General features: G+C 38.8%; 4 protein-coding genes across 4 annotated transcripts in view; 1 reads left to right on the forward strand and 3 right to left on the reverse strand.

Moving 5' to 3' along the window:
* Positions 1–22554, reverse strand: part of LOC134822612 (coiled-coil domain-containing protein 166-like) — a 40529-nt gene that overhangs the window by 3148 nt on the left and 14827 nt on the right. The window contains exons 2-6 of the mRNA XM_063833737.1: positions 9518–9652; positions 9210–9290; positions 8819–8935; positions 8541–8651; positions 8115–8252 (exon numbers count right to left, since the gene is read on the reverse strand). Of these exons, the coding sequence (XP_063689807.1) occupies positions 8115–8252; positions 8541–8651; positions 8819–8935; positions 9210–9290; positions 9518–9652 (582 nt within the window). The remainder of the gene's footprint in view (positions 1–8114; positions 8253–8540; positions 8652–8818; positions 8936–9209; positions 9291–9517; positions 9653–22554) is intronic.
* On the reverse strand, positions 9889–11548 carry LOC134823140 (large ribosomal subunit protein uL23m-like). The gene is made up of 3 exons (XM_063834488.1): positions 11463–11548; positions 11145–11310; positions 9889–10651 (listed from the first exon to the last, which is right to left on the reverse strand). The coding sequence occupies exons 2-3, from the start codon at positions 11280–11282 to the stop codon at positions 10466–10468; spliced, it is 324 nt and encodes a 107-aa protein (XP_063690558.1). The 5' UTR covers positions 11283–11310; positions 11463–11548; the 3' UTR covers positions 9889–10465.
* On the reverse strand, positions 11844–22237 carry LOC134822610 (uncharacterized). The gene is made up of 8 exons (XM_063833734.1): positions 22092–22237; positions 21887–21981; positions 21571–21706; positions 21253–21345; positions 21003–21085; positions 20675–20835; positions 13074–13248; positions 11844–12706 (listed from the first exon to the last, which is right to left on the reverse strand). The coding sequence occupies exons 1-8, from the start codon at positions 22230–22232 to the stop codon at positions 11920–11922; spliced, it is 1671 nt and encodes a 556-aa protein (XP_063689804.1). The 5' UTR covers positions 22233–22237; the 3' UTR covers positions 11844–11919.
* LOC134822606 (uncharacterized) lies at positions 15053–21231 on the forward strand. Its single transcript, XM_063833731.1, has 2 exons — positions 15053–15140; positions 18042–21231. Exons 1-2 carry the CDS (start codon positions 15083–15085, stop codon positions 20312–20314), a joined length of 2331 nt encoding a protein of 776 aa, XP_063689801.1. The 5' UTR covers positions 15053–15082; the 3' UTR covers positions 20315–21231.

The raw sequence follows: 22554 nt of genomic DNA on the forward strand, positions 1-22554 counted from the left end.
CATTAAATTCATATATAATGACATTAAACTGTCGTGGCAAAGCAGAATTTGTTGGAAATCACGAATGAGCAAAATTCTCACCTTTCGCACGTGCAAACTTTGAGCGGTCGTTGCGTGCGCATCCAATACTGAATCGCCGTAAATTTTTTCATGTTGGTGTTTTATATATAGTTTGATGAGCATGCAAAGTTTCAAAGTATTTCAAAAAGAACTGTAATCACAACGGCACTCTATAGTTGACAGAAAATGACGAAAACAGCAATTTTCAGTGATTTTAGCAATTTTGCATAGCGGTATTTTATATATAGTTTGATAAGCGTGCAAAGTTTCAAAAGATTTCAAATAGAACTTGGATCACAACGGGACTCCAAAGTTGATAAAAATCGTGAAAACACAAATTTTCAGTGATTTTAGCAATTTTTAATCAATTGCCATACATACAGATATACATATATATTCAGGGATAGACGCTTTGCCAGTCAATTGTAGCCTGTATTTAATTGTCCATAGATTCAAAAGTATAAAAGATACAACCATTTCCGACCACAGGTCATGAAAATAATTGTTTACACTTTAGTTTACATTGTATAAACAAATTATTTGACGTCATGAACACCCCTTGATGACGTCATCAAGTTAACCGTTTTTAAAACTTGATTTTTGACAAAGTAATCACTTTTAAAATCGATTTTACACCATTAAGAATTAATTTTATTCAAGATTTGAGGACATATTGAAGTTAGATAATTGTTTAAGCATTCTGAAAATCTACCGGAAAGTTTTTCTACCTTGCTCCTTCATAAAGATATTCGTCATTGAAGTTTGTACTTTTTTGAAGAATTATTTTATAAAAACGTCAATTTTGCGATTTAGTATTCTCTGGTGTTGGGCCATGCCTTGGGTTGTGGAGCTCAGTTCTGCTTCCTATAGGTATAAATTGTGCATTAGGCTAGTTTTAAAGTTGAAAATCGAAAAGTTGCACACGTGGGGACACGCCCAAATTGATTAAAAATTGCTAAAATCACCGAAAATTTGTGTTTTCACGATTTTTATCAACTTTGGAGTCCCGTTGTGATCCAAGTTCTATTTGAAATCTTTTGAAACTTTGCACGCTTATCAAACTATATATAAAATACCGCTATACAAAATTGCTAAAATTGATTAAAAATTACCCTGACATTATAATCAAAAATAGATGATATTTGACCAAAACCCATAATCATGGGTAGAGTGGACCGCTGCCAGTGTCTCTCTTTGCATGCTTATCAAGCTATATATAAAACAATTACATGCAAAAAGTTACGGCGATTCAATATTGGATGCGCACGCAACGTCCGCTCAAAGTTTGCACGTGCGAAAGGTGAGAATTTTGCTCATTCGTGATTTCCAACAAATTCTGCTTTGCCACGACAGTTTAATGTCATTATAAATGAATTTAATGCCAACTTGAATGAGTATCAAGTGGCATATTCAGTCAGTGATCGACCGATATGCTTACCTAAACACAAGGAAATGTTTTTAAAGGAAAAATTTCGAAATTGTTGAAACTTCCTCCTTATTTATGAAGATATCAGTTTATATTTCGACTTTATAAATAAAGTACCCTGACATTATAATCAAAAAGAGATGATATTTGACCAAAACCCATAATCATGGGTAGAGTGGACCGCTGCCAGTGTCTCTCTTTCCCAAACAAAAGGAAATGATATTAATTTGATTGACCGTTCTCAAATGCAAAATGATACCGAAAATGAAATATGTCGCTCGCTTTTCCCATTCATTTACAATTGTAATAGATTAAGAAGAACTACCCAAAGGCAGCTGTACTCGGCAATAAAGATTCAATAAACGTCAGCTAATTCAATAAGTAATAACTACCACCCTTACCCCGAAATACTAGGTATCGACCCGAACGCAACCCAAAGAGATTTTTACAGCATCTGATTGATGTACCTAATCAATCGAAACTTATTACAATTCGTAAGCCGTGAATGAATGGGAAAAGCGAGCGACCGATTTCATTTTCGGTATCATTTTGCATTTGAGAACGGTCAACCAAATTGATATCATTTCCTTTTGTTTGGGAAAGAGAGACACTGGCAGCGGTCCACTCTACCCATGATTATGGGTTTTGGTCAAATACATATATACATATTCAGGGATAGACGCTTTGACAGTCAAATGTAGTCAATTGTATCCTAAATTTAAGTTTCCATAGATTCAAAAGTATAAAAGATACAGCCATTTCCGACCACAGATCTTGAAAATAATTGTTTACATTTTAGTTTATATTGTATAAAAAAATTATTTGACGTCATAAACACCCCTTGATGACGTCATCAAGTTAACCGTTTTTAAAACTTGATTTTCGACAAAGTAATAACTTTTAAAATTGATTTTACACCATTTAAAAGTAATTTTTTTCAACATCTGAGGAAATTTTATCTTAGATAATTGTTCAAGCATTCTGAAAATCTACCGGAAAGTTTTCTTATCTTACTCCTTCATAAAGATATTTGCCTTTGAAGTTAGTGCTTTTTTGAAAAATTATTTTATAAAAACGTCAATTTTGCGATTTAGTATTCTCTGGTGTTGGGCTATCCCTTGGGTTGTGGAGCTCAGTTCTGCTTCCTATAGGTATAAATTGTGCATTAGGCTAGTTTTAAAGTTAAAAATCGAAAAGTTGCACACGTGGGGACACGCCGAAATTGATTAAAAATTGCTAAAATCACTGAAAATTTGTGTTTTCACGATTTTTATCAACTTTGGAGTCCCGTTGTGATCCAAGTTCTATTTGAAATCTTTTGAAACTTTGCACGCTTATCAAACTATATATAAAATACCGCTATGCAAAAATTTACGGCGATTCAGTATTGGATGCGCACGCAACAACCGCTCAAAGTTTGCACGTGCGAACGGTGAGAATTTTGCTCATTCGTGGTTTCGAACAAATTCTGCTTTACCACGACAGTTCAATGTCATTATATATGAATTTAATGGCAACTTGAATGATTATAATGTTTTATGTTCAGTCAGTGATAGACCGATATGCTTACCTAAACACAAGGAAATGTTTTTAAAGGAAAAATTTCGAAATCGTTAAAACTTCCTCCTTATTAATGAAGACATCAGTTTATATTTCGACTTTATAAAGTACCCTGACATTATAATCAAAAAGAGGTGATATTTTACCAAAACCCATAATCATGGGTAGAGTGGACCGCTGCCAGTGTCTCTCTTTCCCAAACAAAAGGAAATGATATTAATTTGATTGACCGTTCTCAAATGCAAGATGATACCGAGAATGAAATCGGTCGCTCGCTTTTCCCATTAATTTACAATTGTAAATGTAATAGATTAAGAAGAACTACCCGAAGGCAGCTGTACTCAGCAATAAAGAATCAATAAACTTCAGCTAATTCACTAACTACCAGTACCACCCTTATCCCGAAGGGGGGGGGGGGGGGGGGGGGGGGGGGGTGGGGGGGGGGGGAACCAACGGGCATTAATGGGCATTTATGGGCATTAATGGGCATTAATGGGCATTAATGGGCATTAATGGCAGTGGCAGTCTGTGCAAAATTTTAAAATACTGCCATTAATGCCCATACTTTTTTATTCGCTTTTGAAACTTTCAGGTCACGTCTATTTCATACCTACAATAAATATCCTGTCTACAGACCTTATTAAAGGTTCATGACGCCCAAAAATAACCCACCCTTATATTTTAATATATTGTTGTTATGTAACATATAACTGAGATTAGTCAAAACCGGACCTTTTTATCTGCTTCCTATCCCGAGATATTGGGAGATCTAATTATGCTCCCCACTAGGTCAGGATCCTAGGTCAGGGTCCTAGGTCAGGGTCCTAGGTCAGGATCCTAGGTCAGGGTCCTGGGTCAGGGTCCTAGGTACGGTCAGGGTCCTGGGTTAGGGTCAGGGTCAGGGTCAGGGTTAGGGTCAGGGTCAGGATAAAGGTCAGGGTCAGGGTCAGGGTCAGGGTCAGGGTCAGGGTCAGGGTCAGGGTCAGGGTCAGGGTCAGGGTCAGGGTCAGAATCAGGGTCAGGGTCCTGGGTCAGGGTCAGGGTACGGTCAGGGTCCTGGGTCCTAGGCTAGGGTCAGGGTCCTGGGTCAGGGTCCTGGGTCAGGGTTAGGGTTAGGGTCAGGGTTAGGGTTAGGACTTAGGGTTAGGGTTAGGGTCAGGGTTAGGGTCAATTGTCGGGAGGTCAATTGTCGCCCACCCGAGCCAGCAAGGCTACGGATCATGCGATACTGATACAGGATCCTAGGTCAGGGTCCTAGGTCAGGATCCTAGGTCAGGGTCCTGGGTCAGGGTCCTAGGTACGGTCAGGGTCCTGGGTTAGGGTCAGGGTCAGGGTCCGGGTCAGGGTCAGGGTTAGGGTTAGGGTTAGGGTTAGGGTGAGGGTCCTGGGCCAGGGTCAGGATAAAGGTCAGGGTCAGGGTCAGGGTCAGGGTCAGGGTCAGGGTCAGGGTCAGGGTCAGGGTCAGGGTCAGGGTCAGGGTCAGGGTACGGTCAGGGTCCTGGGTCCTAGGCTAGGGTCAGGGTCCTGGGTCAGGGTTAGGGTAAGGGTTAGGGTTAGGGTTAGGATTAGGGTTAGGGTTAGGACTTAGGGTTAGGGTTAGGGTTAGGGTCAATTGTCGGGGGTCAATTGTCGCCCACCCGAGCCAGCAAGGCTATGGATCATGCGATACTGATACAGACGAAGAAGGATCATACATCCCGGAAGGATCTCTCCTCAGTGCTCTAGTACCGATTGAAAGCTGGTGCTCATGTGGTCTGTGTATTAGACTGCCATCTGAGATAGAGAACTACTACTGTCGAGAAAGCACGTGTCTCATGGTTTCGATTTTTCTATTAAATATGGGCATTAATGTGCATTAATGTGCATTAATGGGCATTAATGGGCATTAATGGCAGTGGCAGTCTGAGCAAAATTTTAAAATACTGCCATTAATGCCCGTTGGTTCCCCCCCATCCCGAAATACTAGGTATATCGACCCGAACGCAACCCAAAGAGATTTTTACAGCATGTGATTGATTGTAAGCCGTGAATGAATGGGAAAAGCGAGCGACCGATTTCATTCTCGGTATCATCTTGCATTTGAGAACGGTCAATCAAATTAATATCATTTCCTTTTGTTTGGGAAAGAGAGACACTGGCAGCGGTCCACTCTACCCATGATTATGGGTTTTGGTAAAATTCACTATACAAGTTTACATCGTTAAAACATAACAAAATATTGCATCCGAATTATTTTATTATCTTTACAAAGATGCCTATTAAACAATTATATGCCAAAATTGAATAACAAAACGACAAAAAAAGATGAAAACATTTTAGATTTTTATTAGTTTTGGATGCCTCTGAGCGTTTTAATTACTATTTCATCGAATATTATCATCAATAACTTGCACTTTGTGCTAGGGCAAAGGGCTCTTTCTAATTCGCTCGCCCAAAAATTATCACGTGACTTTGGTTTTTATTGTTTTGCAGCCGAACAATACAGTTTTACATAAAACCTAATCCCAATTCCCAACTCTAACCCCGAAGCTATCCATAACCCTAACCACAACCCCAACCCTAACCCGAGTCCTAAACAATCGAATTAGTGTTTTACTAGCCTGTCAAGTGTCACGTGACCAAAATGAAAATGGTGTGGTGCCCATAACTCTCCAGGGAAGCATTTTTACCCTACGTCATGGGGTATGATTCGAAATCAGCGTCCAAAAATACGCTGATCTAAAGTAGTTTTATACATACCTTCATAGTCTTTACAAAAGAATTTTTTTTAAATTGTGGCGAGCGATTTAGTGGGAGCGAGGGTAAAGTTATGGTTAGGGTGGGTCACAGTAGAGGGTTAGGGATTTGAAACGTCAGGTCGTCAGAGCCATCTACTTCTAGTTCTAGAGAAAGTGTTAAACATAGTCACGTGATTCCCTAAAATTCGCAAGTTTTCACCTCCATTTGCGAGCTAGAATTGTTTTGTATTTGCTAATAACATTTAATGATACCTTGAACAACTTCCGTATTCTCCATCTAACAAGACAAATTACAATTCCAGCAATGACTAGGAGAGAATCTGCTGCCCCCCTCACTATTGAGGGATATGCGAGAACATTCGCCGTGCTGGTAGCTAACAGCACTGAATACGATCTTATGGCTCGTATCTCCAGGAGGGTCATTCTAGAGAACAACTTCGACAAGGAGCCGGTGCGAATGTTAAGCATTGGAGCCGGAAGAGGACAATTTGAGACAAGGCTGGTGAGGGAACAGGGGCTAAAGTTGGGGTATATCTACGCTATCGAGCCGAATCCCGCCCATATTCCGCTGTTGGAGACTGAACTGAAAAGTCTTGATATTACAAAGTACGATATCGACACATCATTCTTCAACAAAGAGTTTGAGTTCGATGAGAAATACGAGAGTCCTCTATTCGACCTCATAATGCTATCACACTGCTTGTACACATTTGAGGACCCGTTTGAGGCAGTTTCGCACGCGGTCAAATTTCTGAAACCTCATGGTAAAATTCTCATATTCAACCAAGGAGAATCTGCATGTTCGGAGATGTACACATACTTGATAAACCAAAGTGATTAAAACATCTTTAACACCAGTCTAACCCACGCAAATCACGCACTCACCGCACCAAAAATAGCGTCTTTCATCCGAGCTAAGCACCCAGAATTGATAGTTTCTGTCCAGGAGGATATCACTCATATAGGCGTGGACGAGTTTGTTCGGGAGGAGAATGGGTCGAGAAACGATGAGGTCGTCTCCTTCTTCTTACAAGCTGAGTTCCAGGATTTAAGCGAGGAGGCTAGAGAACATGTTAAAGAGACTGTGAGGAAAAACTGTGATGTAGTTGATGATAAATATCTTATTAGACACGCTTGTGCAGGGATAATTGTTTCGCTGTCCAGTGAGGAGTAGGAAGCAAAACTTATCCGCTCTTTCTCCTGGAAGTTTCCGCTTTCTTCGCCAGTTTTATGTTTTCTTATTTCACCGGGAAATACTTAAAATATGTGAATGGCACAGATGGTGATGACTGATGATCATCCCAGATTTTTTTCAGTCATATGTAATATGTATAATTTTAACATTTAGGTGCGAGTAAATTACATTTTTTTAAATCATAGTCAATATATAAAGTTATGTGCGAGTAAATTACATTTTTTTCAAATTATCAATTAGTTTCAGTCCACTGTCTTTTTATCCTCTACTTTCTCCAATCAGAGACAGAGATATCTTGTAATAATTGTGGTAATTGCTACTCACGAGAGCGCAAAAAATCTTAGATAGACTTCAGGCTTAAGCGTTCTTGAAGATATGGCGGAGTGAGAGGTTGGCGCCGTCCAGTGAGGACAGAACCATATTTACCCTACCGGATTTTATTCGAATAGAAATTAATTGGACGCTGGCCCAGAGGCTCTACCGTTAATATTAATGTCTGCTCAAATATAGTCTGTCCGTTTACCGTTACGTCCGTCCAAGTCAAAGTCCGTTGAAATTTTTTTTCAAAAGTATTCCACTGCGAACTTATTGTCCAGTATATTACCACTTTTTAATTTCTATTATAGGACCTGGAGCCAGAATATAAATTATATCAGGCTATCAGCCGTAAGCTCGTGCCTTGTATCGGTTTGCCTTCTAGTTCTAGTCGTTTAGATGCAGATTCGACGTAATCCTATACTGATATCTTCCTCCTCTCCGACTCTATTGTACATCAGGTTAGGTAATCTTTCCTTATTTACAATTACTTATGTTCCAGAAATTTCTTAAATAATATTCCCGAGAAAAACAAATACCTCAGTCAATGACCATCAAGTTATCTCGTATTTTACTAACTTACAGTATTAGCGTTTTAAAACGTTACGCTTCACTTGCGCTGCGCAGCTCGATGTGCATGCGAATTTTAATTGTTTACAAATACAAGGGGCTGCGCAAACGAACCGAACTAAAAATAGAACCTGCACTAAAATTGAACACAGTTTGAAGCTGAAGTATAGTAATAGTATGCAGTATGACAGTTGGTACGTGGCATGGTAGTCGCCATGTATATACGAATGAAATGGTGATATGATTAAACCTGTTTAATTTTATGGTCGGCGTCATATTCGTGATTTGCTTTTTCCTTCAAAAAGTTGCTCTTCATTTGTTGGAGGGTCTCCGCGTGTTCTATCTTCAATCTCTCCACTTCTGTCTCCAGATGACCGATCTCCGCCTCCTACAAAAAAAAGGATCTCAAATCTGAAATAGTTACTAGAAATTTTCGTATCATGTTATCTAACTTAATTTTTATATTGTTCCTCACAATCTTAAACCGTAAAGAATACATCAAAATCGTACAATGCTATGTGGTGATATAAAAATGTACGTTTTTCTCTGGAAAGTTATTTTGAGTGTACGTGTTGTTGCGTGGGGGCCGGGGGCCTTGCGTGCAGGTATAATTATGTGTACAATTGCGTGTATTATGTGTATAATTGCGTGCAGGTATAAATATTCCGAAAATAACCTGTTCGAGTCTGATGTGCTGATACTCAGCAAGGTCCTGAAGATCCCTCATAACCTGAGCGTGTTCTCCTTCTTTCTGTTCTAACAAACTCTTTAACTCTTGCTTCCTTTTCTAAGGCGAGTGAGTTTAAGCCAACATATTGCTTCATGCTTAGATGAGAAATCACATCGTAATAATTACAATTATATATGTATAACTAAAATAAATATGAAGTGCAAAAATGATTTTTCCAGACTCACAGTTTAAAAATGATCAGAATCTCTATTAGTATAACTAACCTCATACTGCTCAACAATCGCTTCTCTCTCTGTATTTATTTGTTCCAGCTCCTTTTCGTTTTTCTCATTGAGCATGGCTATCGTGCTCTGCCTCTTCTGGGTCTTTCGAGACATGTACTAAAAATAGTACCTCATAAATACAGCTCTGAACTGGTCGAGTTCGTGGATAATTCTAATTGAAGATTACCGGAATTATGCCAAGAGCTGAGGTATAAACAGCAGTGGCGTCATTCAGTAAGAAATTAACTTAAAATTAAATTAACTTGACAAAAATGACAATACTAGATTTATCTTGGTGTGCGCATTTTTGAGTATCTTTCATTTTACAATTGTATGAAATATGAATTACGAAATTCGGAAATCAATAACTCGAGAACTGTAGTTTTCATACCTGTAAATATTCGTGACTTTCCATCTTCGTTCTATTAGCTTCATCTTTCAACCATTCGTTCTCCTTTCGTAGTCTTTCCACCTGTACGGTTAAAATCGCATCATGCCTGTGAAGTCATTCCCCCACCAGAATAGAATTACAATCATGTATAATTTTGTATAGGCATAACGGAAAGGTATTAAAAATCTAGATATAAAAACTGTAATATTAGTGTTATAACTATGTGAATCAATAGTGGCTAAAGCGGGCAGCACTTCATCTACCGCAGCACTTCTTGTACGGGAATGAAGAGAAATTACCCAACTCACCTCACTCTTTACCGACGCCAGTTCGTCGTTCAGTTTCTCCAGCTCAATCCTCGCCACAACCTCTCGTTCTGATGGCTGATCGGCCCCTTTCTTGTCCCCATCTGATTTAGCCTTTTTACCCTTCTTTCCTGCCATCTATCGGGCGCTTAAAGAATTAATTCGATTGATAAAGTCTTACTTACTACAAATTACTATGCGTGACATATAGAGTAAAGTAAAGTAAATAAATAAAACTAAATAAGCAAATTTGATCTGCTCGATCACGTAGCTGGTAAGAATTTATCAGTTTTTCTAATTATTTTTTATAATTAATGTTTTTTTCCGTTCATTGCGGTCAGTATTAATCAGGGTATGAATTAATACCAATGAGTAGAATATATTCTCAATAAGCTAATAAAACAGGGTCACAGTTTTCAGTAATAAATTAAATCATTAAGTCAGTGGCAAATGTAAAACTCGTCATAGCCCTAAAACTGGTATTTAAACATAAAACGAACTTTAAAAATCTTCGTATACCCCAGCTAAAATAAGCACATTCATATGTGTTAAGATAGAAGAACCATTTGTATCACCCTGAAAGTTATCCGACAGTTCATCATGGGACTCAAGTCTCACCGTGGCTATCATTACTGAAGGACCTTCAGTGAAGGTCAACAAGTAATAAAAAACCAGTTTGTGAAGAAGCTTGATTTAGGTCGGGGAAGCTTGATTTACTGGGGTAACTTGATTTACCGGGGTAACTTGATTTACCGGGGTAACTTGCAAAACATGGCATACAAAGAGAATCATTAGTTGTGGTCTAACTATATTTATTCAATATAAGAATCAGAAATATAGGAAGAGGAAGAGTATCCAGCTCTACAGATTTTGGCATTGCGCCAATTCTGAGCAACAAAGAGCGGAGGCTGTTACCAGATGTTTGCAGCATGGATCAGCAATGCTCTACCGTCAAGATGGGGCAACTACTAAATCAGATGATTCGGGTGATGAATCGGGAGATTTAAAAAATTCATCGTTAGGATAACTCATATCGTGGTCTTTTAGAACCACGTATGCTATCTTCTTATGAGTGTTTGTGTGCGTTTTGATTCCTAATTCGGGAACTTGGAACTTGAATCGTTCCCCGTCCACAACCTGCAGGAGGAACATTTTCATGAGCGATCATACAAAACTCATGTTAAAAGCAGTTACTTCAGGAGTTAAGAACCGTCCAACAACAGGTCATGAGGTCATTAGATTATAAAATACACAGCATTTGAGTATGTAATCAGGGGGTTCAAAGAGCTAGAGGTCAGGGATATTTTAAAATGTGTGAGTATAAGCAGTGGCGTAACGTTGCCTGTTGGCGCCCCCCCCCGAAAATGCGCCCCCCCCCCCCCCCCCCTGTTGATGCCCTCCCCCCTTTAAACGCCGGTAAAAACTCTAAAAAAGTGTGTTTCTAGAGCAAAACGCGCAGTTTTGCTAAGTACCTCAGTTTTGCTAAGTACCTCAGTTAAGTTTTTCAAAATTGTCACACATTTGAACGACGATTTTGCGCCCCCCTAAGATGCCCCCCCCCCCCCCCCCCCGCACAGCGGGGTCATTGGGGCCCTTCGTTACGGCACTGAATACAAGCATGACTGCATACCTCTGTATTGACTTGCTGCGTCTCCAAATTGTAAATATCTTTGAGGTAGTCCTTAATCTCTGTCTTATTCATCTGGAAACTACATTCGAACATGACGGTGTTGGTAGGTATCCCATCTCGAGGAGGTATAACTCGCATCCAGTACTGTGTGAATACGATCGGAGGCCTGCAAGGTGGAGGAATTGTAATTTGATTTGATAATAATCATATATATTTACGGGAAAGTAAAATGATCGAAGCAAACTCATCTCTCTAATGGGAACGAATGGGGTACAAAACAAGCAATTATGTTTGAGTTTCTACGCTGGCAGGACGTACCGTTTTCTTTGGATGTTGCTTTGTTTTGTATGGTATTTCCAGAGAGTGGCAGAGATGCCCTGACGTCCAAATAGGAGAGACCTTGTCATTCTATTAAACAATTCGGGGGTGATTTATCAGTGAATCAAATTTCAGCCTCTAATATGTAAACTATTGTATACGAAAATAACAATTACGGCCGGCATGCATCCTATTCTTCTCATAATTTAAAATTTCAAGTGGATATTCAGCGCGCACGCGCGTGACATTTAACATGCTGAAATATCGTGCTTTTAACATTCTGAAGTCACTTGGAGATAGCGCTCGATACCATTTACACGCGGACAGTCTCATTAAAGCTTACCTTGGCAACGGGGAAAAGGAGATTTAAGTGGTAAAAATAAGGAAATTAAGAAGTTTCGTCAACAATTACAATATAAAATGTCAGATTAATAGATAAGAGGTCACATGAGAGAAATCAGCTCCCAGTTTTCTTCTCCATAACATACGCGACCATGTTCTTAACCCCCTTGTTACTAAAACTTTTCAAACACTCCAAATGCTTATCCAAACTACCATTACAAAGTGTTTTTAATGCTAGAACAAAATCCCTGGTTTCATTATAAACAGTTGTGTTTTCATCAGAATGAGACTCTGCCACGACGTTCACGCAACACATCAGAATATCAATGGAATGAGTACAAATCCTTGGCCAACCGTGAACTAGCAAAAGTTTCAGACATTTTAGACAGGACAATCTGACTTCTTCAACATCCCTCACTTTCATGTAGTCTATTAGTAGGGTTACGATCGATTTGAGATGTTTGATGATGGCTTGTCTGCAAGTCTGAATAATCCTCTCTAAATATTTCACATACAAGTGTTTTCTGTTGCTTTTTGTTTCGTACGCAGCGTACTCAAGATACGATAAGAGATACATATCAAAACTGTTCGGTCTCCACAATTCTTGTAGTTTATGCGGTGGATCAGTCATCAAGTTCATTAGTGATAAGCTGCACGGTATGGAAAGTTCAAGAACTTCGAAACTTGGGTGGTTGATCAGTTTCATGATCTCATCACAAATCACGTGATCAAAATTGTTAACTTTCATCTCGCTTCTGCCGATGTTTTCAATGATGAGGTTGAAACATTTGAGAGCTAGTATTTTGTTTTCGTCGTGAGAACTTGAAATGAGTTGGAGACAAGGTGGAGCTAACTTCGTTAAGTGTATCCCAATATAAGGGAACTTCGTGTGCGACATTAACCTGACAAATTCAAACCATCAGTTTATCAACCAAATAACTAATTAAATTACTGGAGACCAAATTAACTTTCGCATAATGGCAGTAAAATTTTCATCGAATAAATTAATCAATATAGCATGTGCAATGCGAGAACTACGTTATAGCTATCAATAGTTCTCATGCATCAAATCCTAACAAGTTACTGTAACTATTGGCTCTATATTTTATAAGCTGTTTAATATCATGTCTCAAAGCAGCCTCAGGCTCACAAATCCAATTCTGATAATCTTCAAAAAACGGCCTCACCTCGTTGATCAATGTATTGAAACATAAACACAATAAACCTGGTCTAACTGTACATTATAATAGCGATAACACCACAACTCACCATTTGAAAGCGAAACGAGGTGTGTGTAGTTTGTTGATATTATCTCCTAGGGGCAGGATAATATCTACCAGTATCTTCTCCAGTAGGGATCCCGTGTGGAGTTCCGGGTCGAACAAGAGTGATCGTACCATCTCGTTCCTTTTCTCTTGTTTCCACTTTAACCGGTAATCTTTACCTGTCATTTGAAGTTAAGGTCAACGTGAAGTTTTAATGTGCCAGCAGCAGTCAGTAAGTATCCGATTATTGTTGAAAGCTTCAGAAAACGCAGAAATGTTAATTTTTTAGCTTTTCGAAAATAATGAAAATGATCGTTAAACGGGGAAATCTTTTCCGCTATTTGTGGCATCAATCAGTGGGTTATTACTAATAATATGACAATCGAGCAGAAGTTATTGTGGATAAGCGGGCCTGCGGGTTCAGGGAAATCTGTTATCATGTGTGGAAAAATATAAAAACTAGCACTTTCAGATGCTAGCACTATTAGAACTAGCACTTTCAGATGATCAGAACAAAATCTCAGTATTCTTCTTCCCTGGTCCGGGTAATCCTGTTAACATATATGAGAGTGCATTAGAAAAGGCAGGGGTTGCAGCTGAAATTGTTGTGTTTGATGGGTGGGAAAACGGTTGCGAGGAGGAACTATGTGAGCGGGAACTTGAAATGATGTCGTTGTACAAAGAAAATAACCAAGTTGTCATCATAAAGCTGCAGCAGTACCTCAATTTTCATAATAGATTCGAAAAACTCATTCAGGTGGTAAAAACTCAAAAAGGCAGTAACATATTCATAGATGATGCCCAACTCGTAGCATTCCATAACTCTACTGAGAAATCTAAAGAGTTTTCTAAGACCCTGGTAGAATTTTCTCGAAGTAACTTTGTTTGGGTGGCTTGTGACATAGCACAAAGTCCAACAGACCCAATGGTTTTTAATGGCGGAAAAGACGCTATTCAGAGTACATTTGTGGGTCAAGTCTATGATGAGTGGCAAGTAGGAACTCTCCATAAAAACCTGAGAAACACAAGTGAACTGGCGGGAATACTTGCTCTTATAAGAAACATACAATGTTGAACGCTAACCTTAAGACACGAAATAAGAGTAAATGAGCTTCTTCCAGAACAGGTGCATGGACATTTTATTCACGGGCCAAGAACGAAAATATATGTTTCCGTGTATCGAAATCACGATTTGCTGGGTGAACTGTTATCACAAGAACTAACTGGATTATTGGAAGAGAGCGATTTGAAAGTGTCTGATATAGGAGTAGTGTATACGAATTATCGAATGTTGGACTTAATTCAAGTTCCAAGTAATCATAACACTGAAGAAATGGGGTTATGCTGCAATAAAGATAGTCCTTCAGCTGAGTGGTCTGCTGTAATTGGGATATTCGGAGTAGATAAAGTAGACGGAGATGTGGATGAAAAAGATTCTTTGTCTCAACTTTATCTCTACTTTATCTCTACTCATGATATCTAGGGCGAGGGTGAAGTGCAATATTATATTTATGTATCTAGAGAAAGATGAATTCTATTATGGACCGGGGACCCATACAATATAAATAGTATTGTGAACAATGAACATGAGGTAATGATCAAGTTACATACAATATAGCTTCCATGTCATGGAACATAGTAACACAGATAATTAGATAAGAAAGCCGCCACGCCGGTAATATAGTCACTACATTACTAGCTCTTTTCTACGCTAGCTACAGTCGTTTGTCACAATAAGGAAGTTGAGTAGTTCGTTGTTGTACATTTGTTATACATTTACTGACTTGGTGTTTATGAGCTAGTATGGCAGCCCCATGCTATAGTCTAGTAGTAAAACTTAATTCTATTTACAGTTTGGCAATTTTAAATTAATGCCCACGATTTGACTCTGATATCATTTGCGTTGTATTGCCGCATATTGCTCTTGAACCGTTCAATTTAGCAACAATTTCATGAGTATCTAGGACTACAACCTATTGAAAACATCTGCAGTGTTAGTTTCATCTCATTATCATGAATAAGCACAAGAAAGATGTGGCATCAAGCAGTGGAAAACATAAGAAAACACCAGGTGGGTTAATTAGCTGTATACGATATTTAGAGATTGTTCACATATTATATCGTAATTTAAGCTCCTGAAGCACCACTGTAAATAAGTACCTTCTCTGGCCCCCTCGGCCTCCTTACGTTAAAATTTCAAAGCCATGTTAAATTTTGAAAAAGTTCAAGTGAACAGATTAACCTGAAGGAGATTTAACTTGAGATAAGTTAATTTACCCTGGTTGAAAGTCCCAGACCCAGGTCAAGATTAATGCAAGATTGCAAGTTAGACTCATCACACAAAATTTGTAAATAAATAAGAAAACAGAAAACTGACTTACTGATTTAGGGCGGCTTCAACGTCCGAACAGTTTTTTTCCAAATCTGTCTATCCAGCATGAGTTTGTTAATCTCTTTGCTGTCGTCAAGCCCCGTGTCCTTCCGAAGGATGTCAATATATGTGAGGTGTGGTCTTCCCCTTCGACGATGTCCTTGAAGGGGTTCCCAGAAGAGAAGTTGATGACTCAGAAGTTCTTCATGCCTGGCTAGATGACCTGCAAGTCTCATCCTCCGTTCAGCTATCTTATCAGATGCTCTGATGAGGTGTCCATAAACCTTGGCGTAAGTCTGCCACTCTTTCCAGTTTATGTTTTAAAGTGCCATCCTCAGCATTCTCGTATTACATCCATCAATACGTTTTGCGAGGGTCTGGCTGACATTCCATGTTTCAGAGCCATACAGAAGGATGGACTCAACTGTAGCCAGGAACAGCCGTATCTTGAGATCTCTACGCATATCCGACTTCCATACAAGCTTCATCTGGTGACACGGTCCCCATGCCTTAGCTTTCCTCAACTCGAAGTTCTTCTCGGAACTCTTCATTCTACTACCCAAATATACAAAGTCATCGACTTTCTCAATGGTCTTCCCGCTCCCAGCAACCAGAGTCGGGTTATCATCATCTCTTATGTTGATTCCCATGTACTTAGTTTTCCTCTTGTTGAGGTGGAGTCCAAAGGAGTTCCAGACTCCTGAGGAAATCCTGTGCCTCCGCAACACTATCTGTCGTAAGAGCAAGGTCGTCAGCAAAGTCCGCATCAGTAACCTTGACAGCCGGATAGCGTCGGCTTCTTCTAGGGTGTAGAGTAAACCCAAAGTCCCTACCCTCTAGGGACACCCTCATAATGTAGTCAATTACGATTATGAATAGATAGGGCGCCAAGGTGTCTCCCTGCATCACTCCTGCTAGAATAAAGAATGCTTCACTCAGCCCATCCTTGGTAATCACACGAGCAAAAGTGTCTGCATACATTCTTTGTATCAATCCTACAATCTCCTTGGGAATGCCATATGCCTGGAGGATCTTCATGAGGAGTCCACGGTGCACGTTGTCGAATGCCTTCTTGAAATCAATGAAGAGCATTACCGCGGTCAGATCTTTATACCTTTATCCCGGGCTCCTCGAATACCCTTCTTATGCCAAGAATATGACTAGTTGTTGACCTACTCTCTCTAAATCCGTTCTGATTGATCCTTAAGATGTCTTCCATGGCAGGTTTGATCCTGTTCAATATCATCTTATTGAGAGTCTTACTCATTATAGATGTAAGTTTAACTTAAAAGTTGAGAGCACAATAATTAGGAACTTAACATGGCGTGCGATCACGTGTATTTTATCACTTGTTTATAGTGTCACCTAGTCTATAATGGAGTAGCTAAGGATCCATTGAATCTATGCAATCCCCCCGTTGACTCAGCCGAATAATAGGAAACTTAATTTACGGTTAAATGAGGAGGGCCAGGGGTACCTGTTCAAAGTTCAAGAACCTTCCTAGGATACCCCGAAGTATTATTTGTTACATATATAATCGTGTTCATGCTAATTGCTCGACTCTAAAAAATGCTCAAAGATTCCCGGGACCGGGATACAAAATGTGACTTGACCGGGACCGGGACCGGGATAGCTCAAAATTGAGATTATCAATTTACCAGGACCGGGACCGGGACCGGTATGAAAAATGTGACTTGACCGGGACCGGGACCGGGACCGGGATAGCTCAAAATTGCCAATCCCGGTACCGGGATTCCCGGTACTGGGATTCCCGGTACCGGGAATTCCGGTTGATTACTGGTTAATTCATGATCATAATTTATTACTCAAACTTGTTTAGCAATTTTAAACATTGTTGTATTTGGCTCAGAGGATGTTTAAAGATGAAATTCACAATGAATGAAAGGAAAAACTTAAAATCACAGTGAATGAAATTATGTAAAAGATCCCGGTCAAAATCCCGGCAAATTTGAGTGATTGACCGGGACCGGGACCAAGAATCCCGAATTAACCGGGACCGGGATCATAATTAAATAAATCAGCATTTGACCGGGACCGGGACCGGGATAGCTCAAAATTGCCAATCCCGGTCACCTCCTGAATAATAGATAGTAGTCAATAGTTCTATGTTTATTGTTTACAGTATGGCGTATGCACTGACGTGTCAGTGCATTCCTGGAAATTCTCGGGAATGTTTGAGTATTTTTTAGAGTCGAGCATTAACGTGCGATTATATATATAATATAATATATAATACAAATATTACTTCGCATACTAATTTCGTGGCGCAATCGGTAAGCCGTAATTAATTCATGCTGTACGCAGATAGTTCGAAACCAACGGCAACGAAGATAGTTTTACTCTTATTTATTTTTGCGATGAAAAATTTGGCAATAGAGATAATTATCAAACACAGTTTCAAATCAAATAATAATAACTTTAACTGATGTGGCAAACACCTTTGGAAATTCAGCGACAGCCCTAGCCGCAAAGGTAATAATCTCTCTCAAACAAATATCAGCTCAAGTTAAGGTTCCACCTTTCGAACTTCTTTTCAAATTTCACCTATGCAGTCCTGACATTAAACTCTGCAAATTTCAGAACAAAAGAGAATAGAAAAACTGGAAGAGGACGGAAAAGAAGTTTACAAGAATCTCGGTACCTATAGTCCACCTCTTATGATACCTCAAGCGCCGAACCTTTCCAATTACATTGATAAATACGATAAGGACTCTCAGCTCAGTAAGAGTAACCTCGCCAGTCAACAACGTCAGCAGGATTATGAAGCAGAGGTTGAGGTATATCGAGGATTAGAGAGAGTAAATGGGGATTTTATTGTCATTCAAGGTTTGAAGTACACGCACGGAGATTATACGATGTTCGTCGGAGAGCATTTGTCTAAAAGGAAGGCTGGTGAAGTATGCAAGATGAAGAATAAGGAGACAGAGGAGGAATGTGATTTTGTCGTGATTGGGGAGAACTATGCGATAGTTATCGAGGTTAAAAATGTAGGGTGTAAAGATCGCGCGCAAGGTGTCGAAAAAGCCGAAATTTATTTAAACAAGACATTTAAGGATTCAGTAGACCAGCGAAGTAGAACGGTCAAACTAATCACAGGCATAAGCAAAGAAGCTGCTGTACTCCAATTTACGGCTTATCCATATTTAAGCCACCAATTCAAAAACCACTTTCAGGTAACTGAAAGTGAATTATCATCAATTATCTTCCAAGAGGACATTAAAAATATTCGCCAATGGTGGAAAGACAATGTTAAATTCAGTTTGCATTTGCCACGCTCATTGTCTCCGATCAAGCCACAACAATTTCACATGGATCGTGTTGATAAAGCCGCTGAAATTTTGTCGTCTGTTTATTGGTTTGTAGATTGGCAGGAGTTGTGGGAACTATCCGGACCAGCTGATTTCCCGATGCTCTTCACTCTCGTTCTTTTGCAAATAAAAGAAATCATCCATCAAGAGGGAATATCTAGGCTCACAAAAAGCAGCAATGTTGTGCGTCCTTGGATTATCTCGCAAATTTATAGACGTGTGGAGCAGATTTTAGTTGCCTTGTGGTGCACGGAAAAAAATAAATGTGACACACGAAAATGCACTTTAGGGAGAACTATTAATGCAATCGATAAAGGGCTAAAAGATGGGGACTTTACGTTTCACAGTAAAAACCGTGATCCTAATCCAGCAATAGCCTCAGAGACTCCAGATACGATCAAAAACTCCATCGGAGTTAATAATCTGACAATCGAACAACTTGCCATCCTGAAATCTGAGCAGAAGTTAATGTGGATAAACGGGCCTGCGGGTTCAGGGAAATCTGTTATCATGTGTGGAAAAATATTAGAACTAGCACTTTCAGATGATCAGAACAAAATCTCAGTATTCTTCTTCCCTGGTCCGGGTAATCCTGTTAACATATATGAGAGTGCATTAGAAAAGGCAGGGGTTGCAGCTGAAACTGTTGTGTTCGATGGGTGGAAAAACGGTTGCGAGGAGAAACTATGTGAGCGGGAACTTGAAATGATGTCATTGTACAAAGAAAATAACCAAGTTGTCATCATAAAGCTGCAGCAGTACCTCAATTTTCATAATAGATTCGAAAAACTCATTCAGTTGGTAAAAACTCAAAAAGGCAGTAACATATTCATAGATGATGCCCAACTCGTAGCATTCCATAACTCTACTGAGAAATCTAAAGAGTTTTCTAAGACCCTGGTAGAATTTTCTCGAAGTAACTTTGTTTGGGTGGCTTGTGACATAGCACAAAGTCCAACAGACCCAATGGTTTTTAATGGCGGAAAAGACGCTATTCAGAGTACATTTGTGGGTCAAGTCTATGATGAGTGGCAAGTAGGAACTCTCCATAAAAACCTGAGAAACACAAGTGAACTGGCGGGAATGCTTGCTCTTATAAGAGACATACAATGTAGAACGCTATTAAGACACGAAATAAGAGTAAATGAGCTTCTTCCAGAACAGGCGCATGGACATTTCATTCACGGGCCACGAACGAAAATATATGTTTTCGTGTATCGAAATCACGATTTGCTTGGTAAACTGATATCACAAGAACTAACTGGATTATTGGAAGAGAGCGATTTGAAAGTGTCTGATATAGGAGTAGTGTATACGAATTATCGAATGTTGGACTTAATTAAAGTTCCAAGTAATCATGACACTGAAGAAATGGGGTTATGCTGCAATAAAGATAGTCCTTCAGCTGAGTGGTCTGCTGTAATTGGGATATTCGGAGTAGATAAAGTAGACGGAGATGTGAAGGAAATAGATTCGTTGTCTCAACTTTATCTCATGATATCTAGGGCGAGGGTAAAGTGTACTATCTTTATGTATCTATACTAGAGAAGGATGGATTCTATTATGGTCCCATCATGTCTGAATTGTTGTTTAGCTCCATGTTTAGCTCCCTGGCTAAAGTAACAAGATGTGGACCATCTGGTTCGCTTGTTAAAAGTCGTATTGACCTCCCATTTTTTCATTAGTCGTACACATATTATCGACGGTTAAAAAAGAATTGAGTCATAAGATTACAACTTGTAATGTTTTGTTCTTTTGATGAAGTAGATTCATAGATTGCTTGAACACGTGTTTAATAATAATTTCATAATTATTGTTATAATACTATTTTACCTATCTCAAGAAAGATACAGGAGTCTATTTCATATGGCTCGAGAAATATAATCAACTTGATGTTTGTCTTACCTAGTTCCAGCAAGATATTGAAGTCTATCTTGGGATAGGCTTGTGTAATTGTCTTTACAATCTGTTTCAGAGTCACTTCAGAGTTGGAAAGGTTGAGTTGAGAGTGTGCAGCTATAAGGTACACTAGCTGCTTCTCAATCATGTAGAAGTTTATATTCCACCTGTTGGTTACTGATATCAGTTTAAGGATTTATATAAATGTTATCATTTTTCAGTGAAACTTGATTCAATAATTTAACTTTAAATATAATATAACAGTGTTTACTTTCAATTTGAGGCACTTTTAAGGAAATAATGTAATTTAGAAGCCAAATTAAAATGATCTAACTTCTTTTTCAAGAGCTCCCAGTCCTGTTCCAGAGTTATGTAGAAAATGTTTAAGAGATAATCTTGCAGCTTTATATTCGTTATCTGGGAATGTTAAATATGAAATGTGAACCACAAATATATCAGTGGGGGTTTAGAATACCGATATTATATTTATTGTACAGTTTATACCCAAAAATTGAGTACTGAAATTGGACGAGGCCCATTCTATAAAATCTATTGTGAATTCTAAACAGTTTCTACTCTTTTACCTCTTCATCTATCTTGTAGCTGTTCAAGTCCTCGATTATCTTATCCAGTAAGACTCCTAAGAACTCTAACACGTCGTAATCGTATGCAAAATTCTGATTTTTGAGTGGGGGTTAACTTTTGATAGGAATTCAAGATGGATTAATAACTTTTAAATTCATGACATCACCTCGAATTAAAGCTCAGGGATTTTCAAACTTAAGTTAATATTCACAACCTTTTCACAACTGTGAGCATATATTTTATAATGTCATGCCACTAGCATGAATTAAATAAATAATGTTTATTCACGAAATAAATATATACAATATTCAAATTACCTCTCTGAAGCTCTCAAAAGTGGGCAGTATTTCAAAGAACTTGTCCAGAAGCTTGACACGGTCAATACCAGGGGTGTTCCACAGGTCAGAAAACGTTATCGTTAGCGTCTTCAGTGGAATCACTGTTGGGTCTATCCTGCAAATGTACAATCAATACTTATTATACAGTAGATGTAAAGCACACAATATTCACTTCTCAAATGTCCAAGTATGTTTAAATTTCTATTCAATATTTGTCATCCTATCAGAAATAGGCAGGTGTCACTGTCAGAACCGATTATCTTGCCTAGTTAAAATTCATTGCTAGATAGAGTACCTGTTGAATGTCAATAAAGGTACTTGTATTGCCTCCCTGCTGACAGTGTCCTCATAGAACTGGAGTAACAGCTGTTTCATACTTGTGAGTAGGTCCTGCGAATTAAATTGAATTAAAAATCAATAACATAAAAAGAGAAGATGTACCGATCAAATTGTTATTGGAGTTCAGCTATAGCGAAGATAATAGTAGTTTAAAAACAAACCTGTATGTCCATATCAGAGGCAATATCGAGGAGAGGTGCCACAGCAAGAGATTGCATCACACAAGATAGAACTTCATCGTCCTCAAGGCCTTGTGGAGTTGTCAACGTCACTATGGGCCTTGAGCCTAGATCATCACCCATTCTGAAGTAAAACAAAATTTAAGTAAAACAAAATTTAAATTTTATTGCCATATTACAGTGAATAATAATATCATAATAATCATACAGGGTGGGCCAAAAGTCAGTGGGCATACGTTGGCCTTAATAGCTCAGTCACTGATTGCCCAATTGAAATAATTCTTTCTGGTATGACTTACTACCACCACTGGTTCGAGGAGTTTGTCAAATCGAAAAATATTCGAGATAATTTTTTTCGAATGAGAGTTCATTTTTGCATTTATTTGATAGTTTGGATAGTCGGATCGAACTAAATTTTATTGAATTGTGTTTGGCCATTCGAATT

The sequence above is a fragment of the Bolinopsis microptera genome, chromosome 11 (assembly GCF_026151205.1).
Source record: "Bolinopsis microptera isolate Bmic1 chromosome 11, MBARI_Bmic_1.0, whole genome shotgun sequence".
NCBI lineage: Eukaryota > Metazoa > Ctenophora > Tentaculata > Lobata > Bolinopsidae > Bolinopsis > Bolinopsis microptera.

Bases quoted from the DNA above. Each gene is read 5' to 3' on its own strand.
- LOC134823140 (XM_063834488.1), bottom strand. From the start codon at position 11,282: ATGCGAGTTATACCTCCTCGAGATGGGATACCTACCAACACCGTCATG. The intron at 10,652-11,144 runs GTATGCAGTCAT...TTCCTCCTGCAG, and splicing joins CGCAGCAAGTCAATACAGAG to GTTGTGGACGGGGAACGATT.
- LOC134822606 (XM_063833731.1), top strand. From the start codon at position 15,083: ATGAATAAGCACAAGAAAGATGTGGCATCAAGCAGTGGAAAACATAAG. The intron at 15,141-18,041 runs GTGGGTTAATTA...TGCAAATTTCAG, and splicing joins AAAACATAAGAAAACACCAG to AACAAAAGAGAATAGAAAAA.
- LOC134822610 (XM_063833734.1), bottom strand. From the start codon at position 22,232: ATGGGTGATGATCTAGGCTCAAGGCCCATAGTGACGTTGACAACTCCA. The intron at 21,086-21,252 runs GTAAAAGAGTAG...TAACATTCCCAG, and splicing joins GCTACAAGATAGATGAAGAG to ATAACGAATATAAAGCTGCA. The intron at 20,836-21,002 runs GTTAGATCATTT...AGTAACCAACAG, and splicing joins TGGGAGCTCTTGAAAAAGAA to GTGGAATATAAACTTCTACA.